The sequence below is a fragment of the Lathamus discolor genome, chromosome 6 (assembly GCF_037157495.1).
Source record: "Lathamus discolor isolate bLatDis1 chromosome 6, bLatDis1.hap1, whole genome shotgun sequence".
In the NCBI taxonomy this organism is placed as follows: domain Eukaryota; kingdom Metazoa; phylum Chordata; class Aves; order Psittaciformes; family Psittacidae; genus Lathamus; species Lathamus discolor.
Window position 1 is genome coordinate 50,498,809 of NC_088889.1, and position 19,897 is coordinate 50,518,705.

Genomic DNA, 19,897 nt, shown 5'->3' on the forward strand with positions numbered 1-19,897 from the left:
TTCAGCGCTTCCGGCTGGCCAGGGGTGCGCCTGTGCCGCGGCAACGCTGCCGGGTGTGATAAACACACAAATGGGTTGGCTTTCGCAGATCGGAGGTGTGGTTATGTGGCTATAGCTGTGCGAGTTTACAGTAACAGAAACAAAGCTCGCTAAAGACACAAGGTTAGACAGCAAGTTAAAAAGGGTCAGAACTCTTGAGCAGAACGGAGTCACATAGCAAAAGAATTTGTAAAGGTAAAAGAAGGGGGGCGGGGCGGAGGGCTCGAGATCAGAAAAGCTAGTGCCTGGAAAACGTAAAGTACTCTTTAGCTTAACTTAGGTTGCAGAAAGAGAATAATGTTTATGTCGTAAGCCTGTGGAATGTAGTGGCCCCACTAAACATGAGTTAATTGTTTCCCACTGGTCTTCTAAAGCATCTTTAGTTTTAAAGAGCAATGTTTGTGCCGTAAGTCTGTGCTGAGATAGCAGGATTTAGTGGCCCCTCTAAACATGAAGGAGTTATTTCACACCATCCTTCTAGTTATCAGTTAGTTTAGAGACAGAGCCTCCCAAACATCTGCTAGCTTGGGATACTCCTTGTCTGCCCATCCTGCCACAAGTTTTGCAGGAAGGTCACACTGGTTTGAACCTTTGCTAGTTCCCAGAAGAATTACAGATAGAGCTGGTTTCAGCTAGGTGTGTGATTACTGGGGCGCCCAACTGTGCCAAAGGTGAAAAGTACACTGTGAGGAAGGCTGCTTACTTCATCCTCAAGACCCCTGCCCACAAGAGGAAGACTGCTGTCGTGATTTAAACCAAGCCACACAGCTCGTTCACTCCCCCCACCCCGCCCTTTCTCCCTCTTTCTTTCCTGCCCCCCCACACCCCCACCCCCACCCCCCCTCCAGAGGGATGAGGAGGAGAATCGAGAGAATGCAACTCCCACGGGTTGAGATAAGAGCAGCTCAGTAACTAAGGTATAACACAAATCACTGCTGCTACCAAAATGATAATAATGATGAGAGAAAATAACAAGGGAAGAGAATACAATACCACCCGCCGAACGAGTCTGACCCCCCCGAAGAGAGCCCGTGCCCTTCTGGGTAACTCCCAGTTACCTCCCTGGGCATGACCTGCTGTGGTATGGAATACCTCTTTGGCTAGCTTGGGTCTGGTGTGCTGGCTCTGCTTCCTCCCGGCCTCCCCTCATCCCTGGCAGAGCATAAGGCTCAGAAAGTCCTTGGTCAGACTAAAACATTTGTGTTATCAGCTCTGTTCCCAGGCCAAAAGTCAAAACACAGCGCTGCACCAGCTACTAAGAAGGAGAAAAACGACTGCTACTGCTGAACCCAGGACAACTGCTTACTTCATCCTCAAGACCCCTGCCCACAATCACCGCAGAGCAGTGCGCAGATGCCAAGAGGAGGAGACTCCAAGTTCTTGGAGCTAGTTATAATATTCCCCGCCTATATGCAGGAATCATGAATATGTATGTAACTAATGTAATAGTGAAAGTATACAAACCTGTAACAAATACTAATCACTCGTGCCTCTGGCTACGGTCGTACACCCAGCGCTGTTGCTTTTGCTTTCTTGACTTTGTCCCTCAAGAAAACCTTGTTATCTCGTTTAGAGGAGTGAGTCCGTATTTCACACGGAGAAGACGGGTTCCGCGGCCGTATCTGCGGCTTGCGCGGCCGGTTACGCGCCCCTGGGTGTCTGGTAGCAGGAGCCGCCTTCGGAGGGCGGGCCTTTGTTTGCCTGCATCGTTATCCCTTATCCCAATTGTACATTTGAAGTGTAAGAAAAGTGCTGAAACAAACATGCTGTGCCAGAAAGGAATGGTAAATCAGGCTTTTAAAATGTCTTCCTGTTTAAGACTCTCTTAAAATGCTGTTAAATTTCAGAGGTAAAGCCCAATACTTCAAGCACGTATTCATGCCCCCGAGGAGGCTGAATGTAGCTTGCTTGTCCAGGTTACCATACAGTGAGTTAAGCGTTTTTTCACCTTGTGAGATACTGCAAGAAGGTTTTCTGTGTGAAGCATGCCTCTGGAGTCCTAGTTCTCTCCTAGATGTATACCTGGTGCTTTATCTGGACCTCGGGTGCAGAACAGAAGCACAAGTGTGATGGCTGGCTGGCTTTTGTCGCATCAGGAACTGGGTGTTTCTGGAGAAAAGCTCTGGGGAAGCCTCTTCTCCCTTTCCTCCAGAGAAGGACCGGTGCACATAAAAATTCGGTGCACATCGTGTGCTGCTGGCTATTGGCAGGCGCTCTGGAAACTTCCGACGTACTAAGCCTGCACTGCTGGGTTAGGCAGCAATGACCACAACTGCAGGCTGCAACAGTACATTGTGTAACGTGATTTCTGGGCAGCAGGATGGAGAACAGGATGGAAATCTTCTTGAACGTCGCTGGACAAGCCACGATTGGTGCGGGACCTGGTACCAAGAGCTGCCGGATTGCTCACAATTCAGTACCGGCTGTGAATAGGCAAGGTTAATAAGGAACGTGACTTGAGTTCAACGCAGAACTTGAAGCGGTTTGCTCAGAGGATGACAATGGGAGGTGTATTGTAAGGGGTTTGTTGCCCAAACATGCATCACTTCAACAAGTGGTGGAATGACGGCCCAAAAATAGGCTGGGGAAGGGTGGCTCTGGAGCCAAGCTTTAGATCCGTGGGAGCAGAAGGAAAAGCTGAAGGAAATACTGACCTTCCCAACAGGTATTTTCTTCTCCTGATCTAATATAGAGACGGTCCTAACTTTAACATTCTAACCAGGGACACGACAAGAAGCCACTTGGACCAGAAGAAAGCTCTCTAGGCACATCCCACTGATTTGCCAAAACAGAGCTATTTTTATTTGGAGCAATAAAACATAAAGAAACTCATACATATAGGCGATGATAGTCTCCATCACCAAGCTCTGTCTTGCAGGTTGGGCAAGTGTTGGCATTCGTAAGGGAATAATAAAGACACTGGTTGCAGAAGACATGGCCGCATATGGTTGCCACAAGATGTCGTCCGCTTTGCACAATCTGGAAGAAAAAACAGCACAAGAGGAATTTGGTGTGAAGAATTATGCTTTGCTGCTCTATTGGCACCAGGAAGAGAGGACTTGGGCGCCTGGGATCAGTACATTACTGATTAAAGGAACCCAGAGGTCATGTCATCACCCAACTGCACAGATTGGCCATGATGCATTTCATCTGAAGGTCCCTGTGTACCTTTGTTTGTCCCTGTGTACTCTCCATTTGTTGTATGTAATAAGCAGTTAGGGTGACCCTTCCCTAAAGGAAACGGGGTCTTGCTTCTCATGGGGGGGATGATGTAGTCAGTCCCCCCACTCTACAAGTAACAGCAGTCTGTAGCACAGGTGTGGCAGCATTAATCTCCGAAAACAGGGCAGAAATACGGGGTTTGTGGCACAAGCATCTAGCTGTCCTCTGGAAACCATTCATTCCAAGAACTCTTTCCTTATCAAATCTGTCATGCTAAGAAGCAGGTTTTCAGATATTTTGGGTGCGTCCTTCAGGTATTACGAGCATTTCGACATACGTCAAGCCATACTGTAGAATATATTAGATCATGAGTTCATGAACAACAGAAGAAAACCTTGTGCTGGGTTTTGTTGGGGTTTAAAAAATAAGTTCTATTCAAGAAATGCAGCTAGATTTTATGACTGAAATTCGCACGGTAATCAAACATAACCCAAAAGTTGGAAAAATCAGCATTTAGAGAGACACATTAGCTGTTACATACATATCATTACGACTTGGCTCATCTGGATCACCTCTAGCTGGAACAGCGGTATTCGACTGTTGCTGGACTCTTGGTCCAGAACTTCCCCCTTCTTGCCGGTTCTCTGTAATGGAATGATAGCAAGTTAGGTAGAGTATAAAATCTATAGCCCTGGAACTATCCTGAATTGCGTGGTTATGAATAGCTTTCAACATGTTCTACACTGCAGGAACTCCACTGCAACACAGGATAAACACCTCATTCAACATTTTCTTATTCAAAGCAGGTGAATTCCAGTGCTAAAAGTGATAATTACGAGTGACTTTGGCCTTACAGACTTTCTGTATTTGGAAAACAAGAAAACATATTCTGAGCAGCTTTGATGCATTTTATTTCAGATACATCCTGCAAGCTCTGATAGTGACTGTAAAGTACAGAATAGATCCATTCTGTAAGACACTGTCCAGATACTTTAGCACTGTCCTCTGCCTTTTGGAAAAGCAGTTTCAGTCCATGCTGCTCATCTTCATAGGAAAAAAAAAAAACAATACAAAACAAAAATTAAGTTGAGGAAAAATCATTATCAATTGTAAAACGTCAGCTCACCTTCAGCAGGCCTCTTCCAGTGATACATGTGGGAAGGGAGAGAGAAGAAAATACAGTTAGACTTGGTGTGCACACCCATGTTGCATACCTTAAAGATCAAACCATTAGCTAAGTGCTGACAGCAACAGCAGCTGAGGATGGCAGGGTATCATTCTCTCATTTTGAGGAAGAATATTAGAAGTAGCAGGAGATGAGCTGCTACTCTGGAAACCAGCTGTTGCTTCTGGGTTTGCTCAAGATGCCACAAAAGGATAGAAATGGAGGCAGCTAACGAAGCCCCGGAACACCATCTTCCTTCCTCCGCCTAACTGGATTTAGGCTGGAAGAGAATCCTTCTTTTCTGATATCAAGAAACATGCTGTCAGACTAAAAGCTGCTGAGAAGAACAACAAGAAAACCAAGCCCGCTATGGTCTCTGATGGAACTAAGGGGGGGGGGGGGCAATGCAGATTCTGTCATAAAGCTCAATGCCTTTCCTTTGCCAAGCTCAGGAACAATCCCAGGAGGAAATACCTCTCCACGTGATTCCTGCTGCTTGCTTCTGGTTTGCAAAGCAGCAATGGAATCTCAAAACTGAGGTCATACACAGCACTCTGGACTGGATCAAATACTATTCTATCATGGAGCACAAGAGAAGACTAATTTGACTACAAGGTTTAGCTAAGAGTGCCATTCACTTACCTCAATATGAACAATGAGAATGACAACCATTTCTTGAGGATGATTAGGTTCACCTGATTCAGGAGAGTAAAAACAGAATGTGAGAATGTGACAATCAAGATCAGGGACTGCAGAGGAATAAAATATCCTGCCACTATAGAACTGTATTGAGGAACAAAATTTCCCTAAGGTAGATAGAGCACAAAACATGTAGCTCTGGAACATTCCTTGAAATGCAGGATTATATGGAGTCTGTAAATTCTTTAGTTCGTAGAGCCATAGAATCATGGCATGGTTTGGGTTAGAAGGGACCTTAAAGATCATCTAGTTCCAACCCCACTGAAACTGGTGGCAGAAAATTCTTTCACGCAATACAAGCTAAAAAAACCTTTTGTCCATTTCTTACTCAAAGCAAGAATGCCAGTGGTAAAAGCGATAATTAAATTAATATCAAATTTATGTTTGCAGAACCTGTCCATTTGGAAGGCAAGAAAACATTTTGCACTGCTTTGATTTCAGATACTTCCTACAAGCTCTGACAGTGACTAGCAAGCACAGATTGCATCCATCTACGTGATGCTCTAGCACTATCATTTGCCTTTTGGAGAAGGTAGTCCATGGTGCCCAAATTCATTGGAAAACACAGCCCCCAGGACATGAGTTTAGCACAATCCCATTATCAATTGTAAAACATCAACTCACCTTCATCATCCGACTGGTATCATGCATATGGGAAGGGAGAGAAAAGAAACTACAATTAGACTTTGGTGTGCACCTGCGGTGTCACATAAAAACAACACGTCAGCTAAGCAATGTCAACAGAAAAGCTTAGAATGGTAGGATATCACTCCCCAATTTTGCAGAAGAATATGAAAAGCAGCAGTAGATGAGCTGCTGCTCTGAAAACGGGGTTGCTTCTGCTTTTGCTCATGCTGCTGCAAAGGGGTGGAAATGGAGGCAGCTCATGACCCAGAAGAACAGCCTCCTCCCGCCTCTCCAGCTCCAGAACCCCTCATTGGATTTAGGCTGGAAGAGATTCTTTCCCCACTTCTCCCTCAAACAGGCCAATTCAGGTGTGATATCCAGAAACACTTCCTATCAGACCAAGAGCTGATCAAGAAAAACAGCCCCACAAACCCAAGCCCGCAACGGTGCCTGGTGGAACTAAACCTGGGCAGTGCAGATTATTGTGTAAAGTTTGAGGCCTTTCCTTTGCAAAGGCTCGGCAAGAAGCCCTGGACGTGGTACCTCCCCATGTGACTTCTGCTGCTTGCTCCTGCTTTGCAAGCTAGCAGTGGCATCATGAAAGTGATGGTAAAAACTACAGTATCAAATGGATCAAATGTTATTCTAGCTGCAAAAAGAGCAGTAAATGTAAAAAAAAAAAAGACTTTTTAAGGCATTTAGGAGTAGTCGTAGAGACTGAGTCATACAGACCCTGTATGTACAAATTTACTTAGTGAAAAAGGGTTTTTCACTATTCCTAAAAATTCCTACATCCTTAGGAATGTCGTACTTGAAATGCATTTATCATTATGTCTCCTCTATGTAGAGGCACATGATCACCTCTGGACTGCTTAAGGTGGTGCACTGACAACTCAACACTGAATGTCAAATCTGTCTTTAACAATTAATTCCCTCAGGAAGCACAACAGAAACCAATTAGATTTGACTACAAGGTTTAGGTAAGTGTGCCATTCACTCCTTACCTCATCAGAATCATCCCGAGTGGGAGCAAGGATATCAGATAGAGAAGATTCATTTGAGGAGGAATCTCCTTCTTCAGGCGCTTAAACACAGAATGTGAGAATCAAATTCAGAGATTGCAGGGGACTCGAATGTCCTGCCACTATATAACTGACTTCTCGACGTTGCAACATCAGAAAGACAGACTTTCTGTATATCAGATATTGTATAAAAGATACAGCCTTGAAACTATCCTTGGAACGTGGGATATTAAAAGTCTTTTATTTTTCCTCTATTTCCTTCACTGCAATAAATGCTAAAAAAAAATAAATTCATAAAAATCGTCTGGACTATTTCATGTTCAGAGCAGATATTCCAGCAGTAAGAGATGATCAAATTATCATCAACTTCAGTGTCAGAGAAATCCTCTATTTGCTAAAGTAAGGAAACGTATTGAGAGCCTGTTTGGTTTCAGTCTTTACAAGCTCTGACAGTGACTATCAAGCACAGATTGGCCCCAGTCCCCCGATCACTACGCACTGTCCTTTGCCGTTTGGAAAAGGCAGTTTCAATCCATGGTGCCAAATTCATTGGAAAACACAGCCCCCAGGACATGAGTTTAGCACAATCCCATTATCAATTGTAAAACATCAACTCACCTTCACTCTCCAACTGGTATCAATGCATATGGGAAGGGAGAGAAAAGAAACTACAATTAGGGTTTGGTGTGCACCCACGGTGTCACATAAAAACAGCACATCAGCTAAGCAATGTCAACAGAAAAGCTTAGAATGGTAGGATATCACTCCCCAATTTTGCAGAAGAATATGAAAAGAAGCAGTAGATGAGCTGCTGCTCTGAAAACGGGGTTGCTTCTGCTTTCGCTCATGCTGCTGCAAAGGGGTGGAAATGGAGGCAGCTCATGACCCAGAAGAACAGCCTCCTCCCGCCTCTCCAGCTTCAGAACCCCTCATTGGATTTAGGCTGGAAGAGATTCTTTCCCCACTTCTCCCTCAAACAGGCCAATTCAGGTGTGATATCCAGAAACACTTCCTATCAGACCAAGAGCTGATCAAGAAAAACAGCCCACAAACACAAGCCCGCAACGGTGCCTGGTGGAACTGAACCTGGGCAGTGCAGATTATTGTGTAAAGTTTGAGGCCTTTCCTTTGCAATGGCTCGGCAAGAAGCCCCGGATGTGGTACCTCCCCATGTGATTCGTGTTGCTTGCTCCTGCTTTGCAAGCTAGCAGTGGCATCATAAAAGTGATAGTAAAAACTACAGTATCAAATGGATCAAATGTTATTCTAGCAGCAAAAAGAGCAGTAAATGTAAAAAAAAGACTTTTTAAGGCATTTAGGAGTAGTCATAGAGACTGAGTCATACAGACCCTGTATTTACTACTTTACTTTGTGAAAAAGGGGGTCCACATCCTTAGGAATGTTGCACTTGAAATGCATTTATCATCATGTCTGCTCTATGTAGAGGCATATAATCACCTCTGGACTGCTTAAGGTGGTGCACTGACAACTCAACATTGAATGTAAAATCCGTATTTAACGTTGCCTTCCTTCAGGAAGCACAACAGAAATCAATCAGATTTGACTACAAGGTTTAGGTAAGTGTGCCATTCACTCCTTACCTCATCAGAATCATCCCGAGTGGGAGCAAGGATATCAGATAGAGAAGATTCACTTGAGGAGGAATCTACTTCTTCAGGTGCTTAAACACAGAATGTGAGAATCAAAATCAGAGATAGCAGGGGAATAAAACTGCCTGCCACTTCTGCAAGTCGCACTGCCAGAGGGACAGAATTTTCCTAAGTTAGAAAGAGTGTAAAATATATAGCTCTGGAACATTCCTTAAAATGCAGGATTCTGTAGGGTCTGTAGCTACGTCTTTATTTTCCTCACTGCAACATGTGCTAAAAATAATCTTCCGGAATATTTCATATTCAGATATTCCAGTGGTAAAGATGATGATTAAATTAATATCAGCTTTGTGTTTGCAGAACTTGTGAATTAGGAAAATAAAATCAGGCTTCGCACAGCTTTGCTTTCAGATAGTCTCTAGGAGCTCTGAGAGTGACTATCAAGCACAGACTGGATCCAGTCCCCAGATTAAAGTACTGTCCTCTGCCTTTTGGAAAAGGCAGCTTCAATCCATGCAGCTCGAGTTCATGCGAAAAGACCTGCCCCCCCAAAAAAGATTAAGTTTAGGAGAATCCCATTATCAATTGTAAGTTGTCAACTCACCTTCTGCATCAGTCTTCCATCAGATCATATGGGAAGGGAGAGAAAAGAAAACACAATTAGACTTTGGTGTGCCCACCCGGTGTCACGCACAAACAACACATCAGCTAAGCAATGTCAACAATAAATGTTAAAAAGGACAGGATATTCCTCTCTCCTTTTCCTGAATTCTCTCAGAAGTAAGAGTAAATTAGCTGCTGCTCTGAGAACAAGTGGTTGCTTCTGGTTTTGGTCACGCTGCTGCAAAGAGACAGAAATGGAGGCAGCTTATGAACCACCAGAACGTGCTCCTCCTCCTTCTCATGTGCAGTACTCCCCATTTTGATTCAGAATCAGTCCTACATGTTGCATCTGCATTCAGGACCTCCATTTACTTTTACTGTACAGATCTTCAAAGATGGGTCCAATACACATTCCATAGGATTCTTCAGTGCCCTGGCATTCAGTCTTCCAGATCCCTCAAGCTCAGTACTTATCAGCAGAGTTCATCCATGGCAGCACCATGATGAGTATGCCAGATTTTCTCTGAGCCTTGGGCTAACACTCAGTGAACCTGGAGTCTACTCCTGAGAGAATGTCGTACACAAAATGCATTTCTCATCATGTCTACTCTGCAAAAAGGCATACGATCACCTCTAGGCTGGGTAAACAGGTGCACTGACAACTTTGAACTTCACATCTTTCCTTAAGGATGGATTCTGTCGGGAAGCAAGACAGAAAACCTATTTGACTACCAGGTTCTGGTAAATGTGCCATTCACTCCTTACCTCATCAGAATCATCCAGAGTGAGATCAGTGACTGCGGGATTGGAAGACGGGCCTGCGAGATCTTCTCGTTCTTCAGGAGCTTAGAAACAGAGTGTGAGAATCGTGATCAGAGATTGCAGAGGAGTAAAATTACCTGCCACTATACAACTGTCTTCTGCAAGCTGCAATGCCAGAGGAAGAGCAGCTGAGCTCCCCATTCGCTTCTGCTGTGACAGAATGACAAAACTTGGCAGTAGGCACACAGCAACAGATTATGCTTCTAATGTAGGACAATGTGGATCACACAGAATAAAAAAGGAATCCTAGAGGATTCACAGTCCCTTGCCATAAATGTTCCCTTGAGGGACGGGGCGCCACTAATGACAAGCTCTTGATTACCTCTCTAAAACTTGGCCATTCCCCAGCTTAGTTTGTAACTCTCTACAGTGACTCCCAGCTCATCACACCAGGCCTTCAGACATCTGAGTAGCATCTTGAGCAACTTCATTGCACAACCCGTCTAGCCCGATGGAGAACAGGTCTCGCCTCGGGACCCAACTCAGTCAGTTGTCAGTACCCTTGTTGTTTGTAGATGCCATACTAGACTCTTGGTAAAATCCAAGGTTTCCCTTCGCCCCCCAGAAGGGGCCTAGCAACCGGCAAAAACACAGGTCAAGGGGGACCCCAAGCCTCCAGAAGCAGTTTAGCATCTGACCGAGTGGCAAAGGAAGCTTACCACTTTCCCCGAGCTCTATTGGCTCTGCTTCTGAAGCCCTTGCTGAGGTGGAAGCCATCAGCCTGACTCGTTTCCGAGGTAGCCTGGAATTATGTGGTCCTCCACGGCGCTTGCGTTGACCCTAAGAGAGAACAAAGCCGTAGCATTTTCTTTAGGAATCATTTTCATGCGTCCCTCGTCTCTGCAGCGCTCATGAAAGCACACAAGGATGCACAAAACCCTCCCCAGAAAGGCTGTCGTATGCTTCCAGTGGAGGGATGGGTCATTCCTACCTGAACTCATCGCAGCAAGGAAAGAACATCACCCCAGATCTCTTACCACTTCTGTCACAAAGACATCTCGTGAGGGTTTGCAAAGGAGAAAGGCTAGTTCACAGTTGTGCTGGGTTTTTGCTCATACTCCAAGGATTTCTGACCGACTGCTAGCTTCTAGAGAGATTTAAATACTGAAGTATCACAGAGCATGCAGTTACATGAAGTTTTCATAGGCCTGTGCTCCTGTGCCTTTACTACAAACTCTTTCAAAGCATTTCTGGAGGTTACCAGAAACAACTAATTTTAAGAACCAGCACTGCACTCAGCAGTAAAATACTTACTGAGCTCATGGTCTTTCTCAGTCAAAAACTCAGAGAAAGGAAGAGGTTCAGGTACAAAAAGGAAGTGCAGGGAAGCAATAACTATCGCTTCCTTTTACTCCTCCAGGTAGCACCCTGTTCAAAAGTGCAGATCACTCACTGCCCGAGAGCAGTGTTCTTCCAAACCTACAAGAGGAGAAGAGAGAACATTACCTATCCGCAATGCTTGGCCTCTTCAATACGGCCCTCTCCAAGGTTTCCATTCCTGACTCACCACTTCCTGTCCAAAGCTGGAGGAGATGAAATAACGCCCAATGCCAGATTTCTGGAGCTGGCACCTTCCAGTAATTCTTCTCCAAAGCAGAGTTGCGGGCGCTTTAGGGAAGACCTGGCAAGGACACCAACGGACACAGAAAAACATCATCTAGAAGCATAAATGGGGAGAGCAGCAGCTGGAGATGGCCCTTGCAGAAAGGGATCTGGGGGTGCTGGTTGACAGCGGGCTCAACAGGAGTCAGCAGCGTGCCCTGGCAGCCAAGGGGGTAACCTGCGCCCTGGGCTGCATTCAACACAGCAAGGGAGGGGATTGTCCCGCTGTTTTCAGCACTAGCGAGGCCTCCTCTTGAACTCTGAACCCCACAGCTTGGCAAGGATGAGCCAAACCCAACACCTCCCACCCTTGCCCTGTAGAAACCTTACTAGTTTCTCACAGTTTTAAGATTCCTGCTCCCCGTGACAGGAAATATTGGAAGCAAATCATCTACGCTTCCATCCCTCATTACTCCAGAGCCTTTCTGGCAAATGTGAGCCAACCGCCTGATGTTCTCACCTGGGACGTGCACCACCAACGCGCAGAGGCTGCTGCCCACCAGAGACAGCCGGCAACGGACACGCAGCCACCTGCATCAGCAGCGCCACCCGGCGGTGTCCTGGCAACTGTAACATTCCGTAACACTGTCCGGCCGCGCGGCTTCTCTCGAGTTCTCTTTGCGGGCACCTGCCGGGAAACTGCAGAACGGGCAGCCTCTTGCCTTTACGAAGCGAAGCTTCTTCCCAGAACAGCCCCAGCTAGGGCACCGCGGGCAGGGAACAACAACAGTGCAACCGCACTAGTTAACCGCGTAGTTAATAGTACCGCTACACGTGCGTAGTGGCAATGTCATCCCCATCCACAGCACCACCTCAGCAGGGTGAATTCCGTCCTGCTTAGAAGAGAGCTGTTTGAAATGCAGGGAGCACCTTCTGCAGTCAAAAACAGCTGCGAGTGTGCGAATGACTACACAACAGTTCAACCAGCACAGAGCCCTGCCAGCCATAACCCTTGCCAGCATCATAGCAGACAGGGGAAAACATCGCTGGCTTTGGGCGCTCTGTTCTCCAGGCAGTCCACCGATAGAAGGACAGGCCTGCTGGCGCTTCTCAACCCAGACAATGACGCTCATTTCCCAAGTTACCCCAACAGTTTTGAAAAATATTTAGGCTGTTGCTGGCCAGAGCCTGAGGAGCCCAGAGCAGGTGGATGGAGATGGCAAAGAAGCTGTTCTTGCTGCTCACTTCTCTTCCTTGGCCTGACACAACGGATCAGTCAGGTCGAAGTATCTGAGGGTCCTTTCCCTACCCTAGCACATCACCCTTTAATTTCTCCTCATATGGTATTTCCTAAAGGTCAGAAAGAAAACAACAAACAGAAAAATACTAGCTTCTCAGTAGGCCTGTGTCTCATCATAGATGCTCCTGGCACTGATTCGGGTTACACTCTCCTACCACAGATGCTGTTTTCCAAGGTCATACCGTATTCAGCACAGTGAAGCAACTTGCTGTGGACAGGCAGACCCTTTCTTCTGAAGCATTTGACCACAGATACATACAGGTGCCAGATTTTAGTAGCTGTAGCCGGCTTAGGCTACAGGAGGAAAGTTTCCATTTGCCCCTTCCCTTACCAGACACAGGAAAGGCACATGGAACTGATGAGCCAGGGTGCCTCAAGAGCTGGCCTTTAGTAAATATAGCGCTCATGTGGCCCCGCACCAGCATACTAGACCCCGAAGTCTGTGGCAGCTACAGGTCATAATACCGAAACTCTCCTTCCCTCCCAGTGCTGTCTCCCATGGAGCTAGACAGGCAGGGAGGAAACGCTACCCCAAAGACCCTGAACCACAATTTACATGAGTTAGTGGTCCCAGGGTTGTCCATACTATACCTTCTGCCAATACTAAATTCCTCTGCTTTTCCTCCATCTAAACCTACACTTTATACTAATTACTACAAAGACTAAAAGAATGTTTGTCTGTAATCCACTCCAGACTATTTGGATTATTTGGCAAGATGTCTGTTACTGGCAAGGGAAATGCAGTGCTTGGAGGTTTCAAGAGAATTTCAGGGAGCACATCGGGAGCAGTTAATAGAGGATGGGCTGTGCCGCATTATACTTGTTGCAGCTGATAACCCCTGTGTCCTGAGCAGAACGATCTAAGCCCCATTTCCAACAGTCACCTCGAGGATAAGGGAATTAGCTTCCTCCAACAGCACAGGAATTCCAAAGAGGTGTGGAGAAGGAGGCAAATCTGTAACTGTGCTTATTTGACTACAGAATTCCCTTTCTTTTGACATGCATCAGTGTGTGAAATTGAAGACATTATCATTATGTATCAAAGAATGAGCTGAGCCATTTAGCTGCTAAAATTACTTGCAAGCATAGACTGTTCTTAACCTAATACACCCCAGGACTTTTATTTCACTTCTTACCGCATACTACTTCACCTCAGATACAGCTATGTGAATCGGCATTTTCAACATGTTTAGTCTGGGGACAATTACTTTACCAGCAATTCTTCATCTCCATCCAGATCCATGGCTTTCATTGCTAAGCTATCACCTGAGCCTATAAGCAGACGACCTCTCCACCTGCATTTAAGATTCATTCATAGAAAACTTGCCGATCCATTTGATTTTCTCACCAGATGTATCGGACCATTTTCACAAGATTCTTCAAAGTGTATTTAAAGTGTTCTACTCTGACGCTGAACCTGGGGCAAAGCCAAAAAGTGCAGCACAACTGCCTCTACATTTTGCAGTGTTTCTCTTTCTTCCTCTCCAGGAACCTGGGCAACATAGTGCCACTGTAGAAAGTGACTCAGTTCAGGCTTCTTGCGGTGTATGAGTGCATGCAAGTTTAGTTCTCGAGCAGTCTTAAGTCTCGATAAAGACTTCCCCCCAGATATTAACAGAAAAACAAAACCAGGGTATGATTCTTCATAAAATTAGCTGAAACAACAGAACAGCACAAGATAAGACTCCCTGAAATGGAAACACCATTTTCAAGAGTTGGCTTTCTTTGCTAAGCAGATCCCCTAGCAACTGAAATAGCACTTCCCAGTCTGGAAGCAGTGTTGAGATGTTTGCCTTTTGTATATGAAAGCTTCTTCACCCAGGCTGAATTAGTGAGGCGAGGCACAGCAATGGTGGGGAATGGGGATGTGTTTTTCACTCCTTGACATAAAGAATATCGTGCTGGAGCATCCAGCAGGACCTAGCTAATGAAGAAACATTAAATAAACCTGACGGAGTGAGATTAAGCCAACTGAGTTTAAATAAAACAGCACAAGCAAGATAAAGCGGCTGTTTTCCAGTTGCGTATGAAGCCACAGAGAAATCTACCTACTGCGCCTCTTCAGAGCAATTGTCAGCTGAAAACCACAAGCTGTAATGAAAATAAACTCACAGAACCCTGTTACCATCTATTGTTTCCATCAACAGGACTCTTTCTTAGATGTTTTAGAGTTTAGGATTTTATAGGATTTTTCCTTCCTTGCCACAGAAGTGAGGTTTTCTCTTTTAAAAGGGGTAAACGTCTCTGTGACGGGTCACACACTTGTTCTGTCAGAGTTAGCAAATAAACCATTATGGGTCAGAAATCGCTGGTCCTGACCATCATACCAAATTGTCCTGACACCTTCCCTTCAGGAAACTTAATAAACTGCAGTGGAGCCTCAGCTTGACACTGGACATGAAAGCAGCTGAGGCTTTTGATACGTAGCAGATCAGAGAGGAACTTCAAAGAAACAGTCACAGAAGGACTAAGCCTGTATGAGATACAATCACAGAATCACAGAATCACAGAATCCCAAGGGTAGGAAGGGACCTCAAAAGATCATCTAGTCCAACCCCCCTGCAAGAGCAGGGTAACCTACAGTACATCACACAGGAACTTGTCCAGGCGGGCCTTGAATATCTCCAGTGTAGGAGACTCCACAACCCCCCTGGGCAACCTGTTCCAGTGCTCTGTCACTCTTACAGTAAAGAAGTTCTTCCTGATGTTAACGTGGAACTTCCTATGTTCCAGTTTACACCCATTGCCCCTTGTCCTATCACTGGATATCACTGAAAAAAGCCTAGCTCCATCATCCTGACACCTACCCTTTACATATTTGTAAACATTGATGAGGTCACCCCTCAGTCTCCTCTTCTCCAAGCTAAAGAGACCCAGCTCCCTCAGCCTCTCCTCATAAGGGAGATGTTCCACTCCCTTAATCATCTTTGTGGCTCTGCGCTGGACTCCTTCAAGCAATTCCCTGTCCTTCTTGAACAGAGGGGCCCAGAACTGGACGCAATATTCCAGATGCGGCCTCACCAAGGCTGAGTAGAGGGGGAGGAGAACCTCTCTTGACCTACTAACCACTCCCTTTCTAATGCACCCTAAGATGCCATTTGCCTTCTTGGCCGCAAGAGCACATTGCTGGCTCATGGTCATCCTCCTATCCACCAGGACCCCCAGGTCCCTTTCCCCTTCACTACTTTCCAGCAGGTCAACCCCCAACCTGTACTGGTACATGGGGTTGTTCTTCCGCAGATGCAAGACTCTACACTTGCCCTTGTTAAATTTCATCAAGACTAAATTTCATACAAGCCTGACACAAGCTCAGCGGCTGGTTACAGTTTATCTGAGGCAGAAGAGTGGGACGCGAAACCCGTTGGAATACTGCCCTGGGTTCAGCAGTAGCAGTCGTTTTTCTCCTTCTTGGTAGCTGGTGCAGCGCTGTGTTTTGACTTTTGGCCTGGGAACAGCACTGATAACACCGATGCTTTTAGTTACCACTCAAATGTTTTAGTCTGACCAAGGACTTTCTGAGTCTCACGCTCTGGCACGGAGGAGGGGAAGCCGGAAGGAAGCAGAGACAGGACACCTGACCCAAACTGACCAAAGAAGTATTCCATACCACAGCACGTCATGCCCAGGATGTAACTGAGAGTTACCCGGAAGGGCACGGGCTCTCTTCGGGGGTCAGGCTCATTTCGGCAGGTGGTATCGTATTCTCTTCCCTTGTTATTTCCTTTGTCATTATTATTATTGTTGGCAGCAGTAGTGGTTTGTGTTATACCGTAGTTACTGAACTGTTCTTATCTCAGATCTCCTCCCAATCCCTCTGGGAGCCCTGGGGCGGGGGGAGGTGGTGGGGGAAGGAAAGAAAGAGGGTGGAAGGGGGGGAGTGAGTGAAAGAGCTGCGTGGCTGGGTTTATACCACGACAGATACTTATGTACTCCAAAGGCTGGACTTCTGGCAGCAGTGTCTGGAACACCTCAGCCTACATAGGGCTTCCCTAACCTTTGAAAACCTGCTGTGAATGGTGCCCAGCTATGATTTCCGAGCATAGCACTTCCTCGTCTTTTGCTCACCATCAGGTCCCTGGAGGAGTAAATTATTAACCCACAGAGGTAGGCAGTCCTGATCACAGACTGAAAGACAGCGCTTGGAGTAGTAAGCACAGCTTCTGATTACCCGCCAAGAGACCAGTTCCCCTTTCAGGCAGGAACTTCATCGAAGGCTGCATATACTTGCAGCTTCCACTGAGCGGCACCTCATGATAGAAAGCCAAGTCTCCCACAGCTGCAGCTGCTTCTGGGGCCTCTATAAGAACTGCAAATGACCTAGCTGGCTTCTGCAGAGTCAACTGCAAACAGCAGTTCAGACATCCATGGCTGAAGCCAAACATACAGGAGAAATGGGACCTGACATTTTGGGTGTCATTTCTAGGCAACTGTCAAATCCACACCAGGCCTTAAACTCATCAAGAAACAAGTAATTTGGGATACAAAAAGATCCTCTGAACATCTTAAGCTGTGTCAGTTTGCACTAAACAGTCCCTGGTGAAAACGTACAAACTGCCCTGGGAGTAAGGGCTGCACCCCATTACTCCTTCCTCCCTTAAGTACCCTAAGAACTAGGCACTGCTGCTCAGCAAGGCCTTAATGCTTCCCTGTAAAGCTTTACTGTGGGCAGGGGAACAGACTAACAGCTGGGAAACAGGAATTTAAATGCCATCCAGGAACGGAAGAAGCAGCCTCTCCTGCCTTCTAGCGGACAATGCTATCAATGCACTGCATTTTGTGAAGGCTTTGGGTCTATGGGCATATGCTAGACATTATCTGAGATAGTCTAACAGGCTGAGCCCCTTTCAAAATAAAGTGAAGGGCTGCTTAGTTGTAGATCCTAAGAGAAAGCTCTCAAACGCAATAGCTTCTGTGCTGTGCTGAATGGTGTGATTTGGGCAATTCCAGCTACGCACAGAAGTATAACTCAAGGCACTTAGGAATTCTTCTGAAGTCAGCCCTCCCAAAGGCACCATTTAGTGCTATGATTCATAAAAACAAGGAAACATCACAATTTCTCAAACAATACATGGCAATTACTTCAATTTTTGTCTTCATACTGAGGCTTGAACAGTTCAGCATTGAACATCTGCCGAACCACCCACTGCCACTACCACCTTGTAGTCTTGCTAGAAATATGGCGGCATCCACATGGGGCATGTGTCCATTTTGTCCAGTATTCCCCTGGGAGTGCCTGAGAGAGTACAAAGGACTTTTATTGGTGCTTGAGGAGTCTAACACACAGCCCAGAGCACTCTAAGAGCAAAGCCTTTAGAGCCTAAGGAGAATCTTTGCAGTGTTTGCACATGCTGGCTCATACAAGGCCTAGGCAATATAGCATATGTGACGCTAATCAGCAGTTCAGAATAAGGCCATTAGATACAAACCAGCACATGTGCCCAGGCAAAGCCTGCAGACAGTGCTCGGGCAGCCAAAAATTGTACGTAGAAAGAGAAGCACAGCAAAGCAACGAAGTTTGTATTTGGACACATCTGGAATAAGCCATTAGCCCAGTGCACCAAGTTTTTGCCACCTTGCAAAAACTAAAGTTGTAGTAGAACTGCCCAGTGCTGACAGACCTAAAGAGGTTTGAGTGCATCAACAAGGAACATACCTCTAGCTCTGCACTCCTGATAGGCTGCTGTACATGGTGCAGATACTGAAAATAACATTCCTGAAAGAGAACAGACATACAGCTTTCACAACACACTTGAAAGCACAATCTCACCTTGGCGGAGTTGGCAAGCTAGGAGCAATTGCTTGAAACAGATTTATTGTAGAAATTCTCCTTTTTCCACAATAACTATACTCTAGGGAACATAACTAGCCTGTGGGGATCAAGAGAATAGACGTGGTGGCACTGGGCCACGAAGCTGCATGCAGCACGCATTTAGCAGAGCCAGGAACGGCCTGCATCTTGCAGCGGAAAGGGTACAGCTGAGAAACTGCAGATGAGAATGAACAAGCTCAGTAATGAGGAGGTAGCAACTTCAGCCAAAGGCAAGCAAAGAAAGGAAAAACCTTTTAAATGAATTTAAGCCACTGCCTAAAATGTCCCCATTCTCCTGTGCAATCCCTTTTTGTTCCACAGCAAGCAGGACACTGCCCCTCCTACGGGTCCTCTCCAAGCCTTCAGGTGTTTCTCTCATGTAAAGCAGCAGAAACATCTGCATTGTCCGTCTGAGACTAACCAGGAGTGAGGAGAAAGGACAGCACTGAAAGGAGGGACTGATACCCACAGTCTTTCTTACCCCTGATGATGCTAGTTTGAACATGTCAGTCATCCCTGTGGTCCTGTGTTGGAAGGACATAGGTGCCTCCATGCAGGAGTCTGCATGCAGAGGAGACACGATGCATGCACAGGAGACACGAACAGACACGACGGGCTCTCTGGGAGTTTAACCCACCTCTGGGTGAAACAAGACAGCTGGCTTATAGCACCTCAGCACTGTTCCAGCTTCACTGGCCGGGCCACAGTGGAGAGGCCTGGTGGCTGGAAATGTGACATCTTGACTACCACCTCCTGTCACGTCAGCGCAGCTCCTGGTGGCATTTGAGTAGCTGCAGCGTTTGTTACTTGGATGAAAGCAGCTGTGGTGCCTGTTGGTGGAGCTTGAGTAGCTGTGGAACTGGTCATCAGAGTTTGAGCAGCTACAGTGCTTGTCATGGAGACTGGAATAGCTGCAATGCTTGTCTCTGGGGTTTGAGCAGCCACAGTGCTTGCCACGGGGGGTTGAGTGGCCTTAGTGCATGTCGCAGGCATTGATGTAACCAAAATCCCTGTTGCCAGAATGTGAGTAGCCACAGTGCCTGCCACTGGAGTCTGAGTCTCTCTCCTTCAAGGCACAGTGCTCCTCACACGGGTTGGAGCAGCCACAGTAAGCTGTTTAACCCTAAGCAACATCTGAACCATACTCAACAACGTGCTAGCTCCCAGCAATACAGCCAGGTTGGTTTCAGGGGTATTCAAAGGCTATTCCAAATCTCTAAACTTGTCAGATACTGCTGTAATTACCCTGGAGGAGAAGGAGGATACCGGAAGGAAGGAAGGAATAGGGAATGGAAATGACGGAAGCCGTAGGAAGCCGTTTCTGCTAACGGTTGGCTCTCCAGGTCCAAACGCGCCATTGTTACCCGTTGCCACCAGATGGCTCCCGAGGAACAAAAGTGACGACAGCACTGAGAGCACAGACAGGATGAGTCTCGTGACCAGCGGGTCCATCCCATCATAACGCAGCGCTCCAAAGTACAACGAAATTGTACCCTT

The 19,897-nt window shown here is 46.3% G+C and overlaps 2 protein-coding genes and 1 long non-coding RNA gene across 3 annotated transcripts in view; all 3 read right to left on the bottom strand.

Annotated features, from left to right (window-relative positions):
* LOC136017988 (osteocalcin 2-like) overlaps positions 1-19,551 on the bottom strand; it is a 71,309-nt gene extending 51,758 nt beyond the window's left edge. The window contains exons 1-2 of the mRNA XM_065686800.1: positions 18,882-19,551; positions 18,245-18,304 (exon numbers count right to left, since the gene is read on the bottom strand). The gene's annotated coding sequence lies outside the window, so the exon portion shown is untranslated. The remainder of the gene's footprint in view (positions 1-18,244; positions 18,305-18,881) is intronic.
* LOC136017741 (uncharacterized) lies at positions 5,009-6,779 on the bottom strand. Its single transcript, XR_010614067.1, has 3 exons — positions 6,697-6,779; positions 5,690-5,702; positions 5,009-5,061 (listed from the first exon to the last, which is right to left on the bottom strand). It is a non-coding gene; the product is annotated as an uncharacterized LOC136017741 (long non-coding RNA).
* Positions 7,246-11,278, bottom strand: LOC136017346 (E3 ubiquitin-protein ligase RNF4-like). The gene is made up of 7 exons (XM_065685567.1): positions 11,257-11,278; positions 11,004-11,168; positions 10,409-10,529; positions 9,693-9,772; positions 8,929-8,941; positions 8,316-8,395; positions 7,246-7,345 (listed from the first exon to the last, which is right to left on the bottom strand). The coding sequence occupies exons 2-7, from the start codon at positions 11,010-11,012 to the stop codon at positions 7,310-7,312; spliced, it is 339 nt and encodes a 112-aa protein (XP_065541639.1). The 5' UTR covers positions 11,013-11,168; positions 11,257-11,278; the 3' UTR covers positions 7,246-7,309.
* Positions 19,552-19,897: the final 346 nt, after the last annotated feature.

Excerpts from the sequence above, each read along its gene's own strand:
- LOC136017346 (XM_065685567.1), bottom strand. Across the intron at positions 9,773-10,408 it reads AATAGAGCTCGGGGAAAGTG|CTCCTGAAGAACGAGAAGAT; the intron begins GTAAGCTTCCTT and ends TCTGTTTCTAAG. Across the intron at positions 7,346-8,315 it reads CTCGGGATGATTCTGATGAG|TTGGAGAGTGAAGGTGAGTT; the intron begins GTAAGGAGTGAA and ends CATTGATACCAG.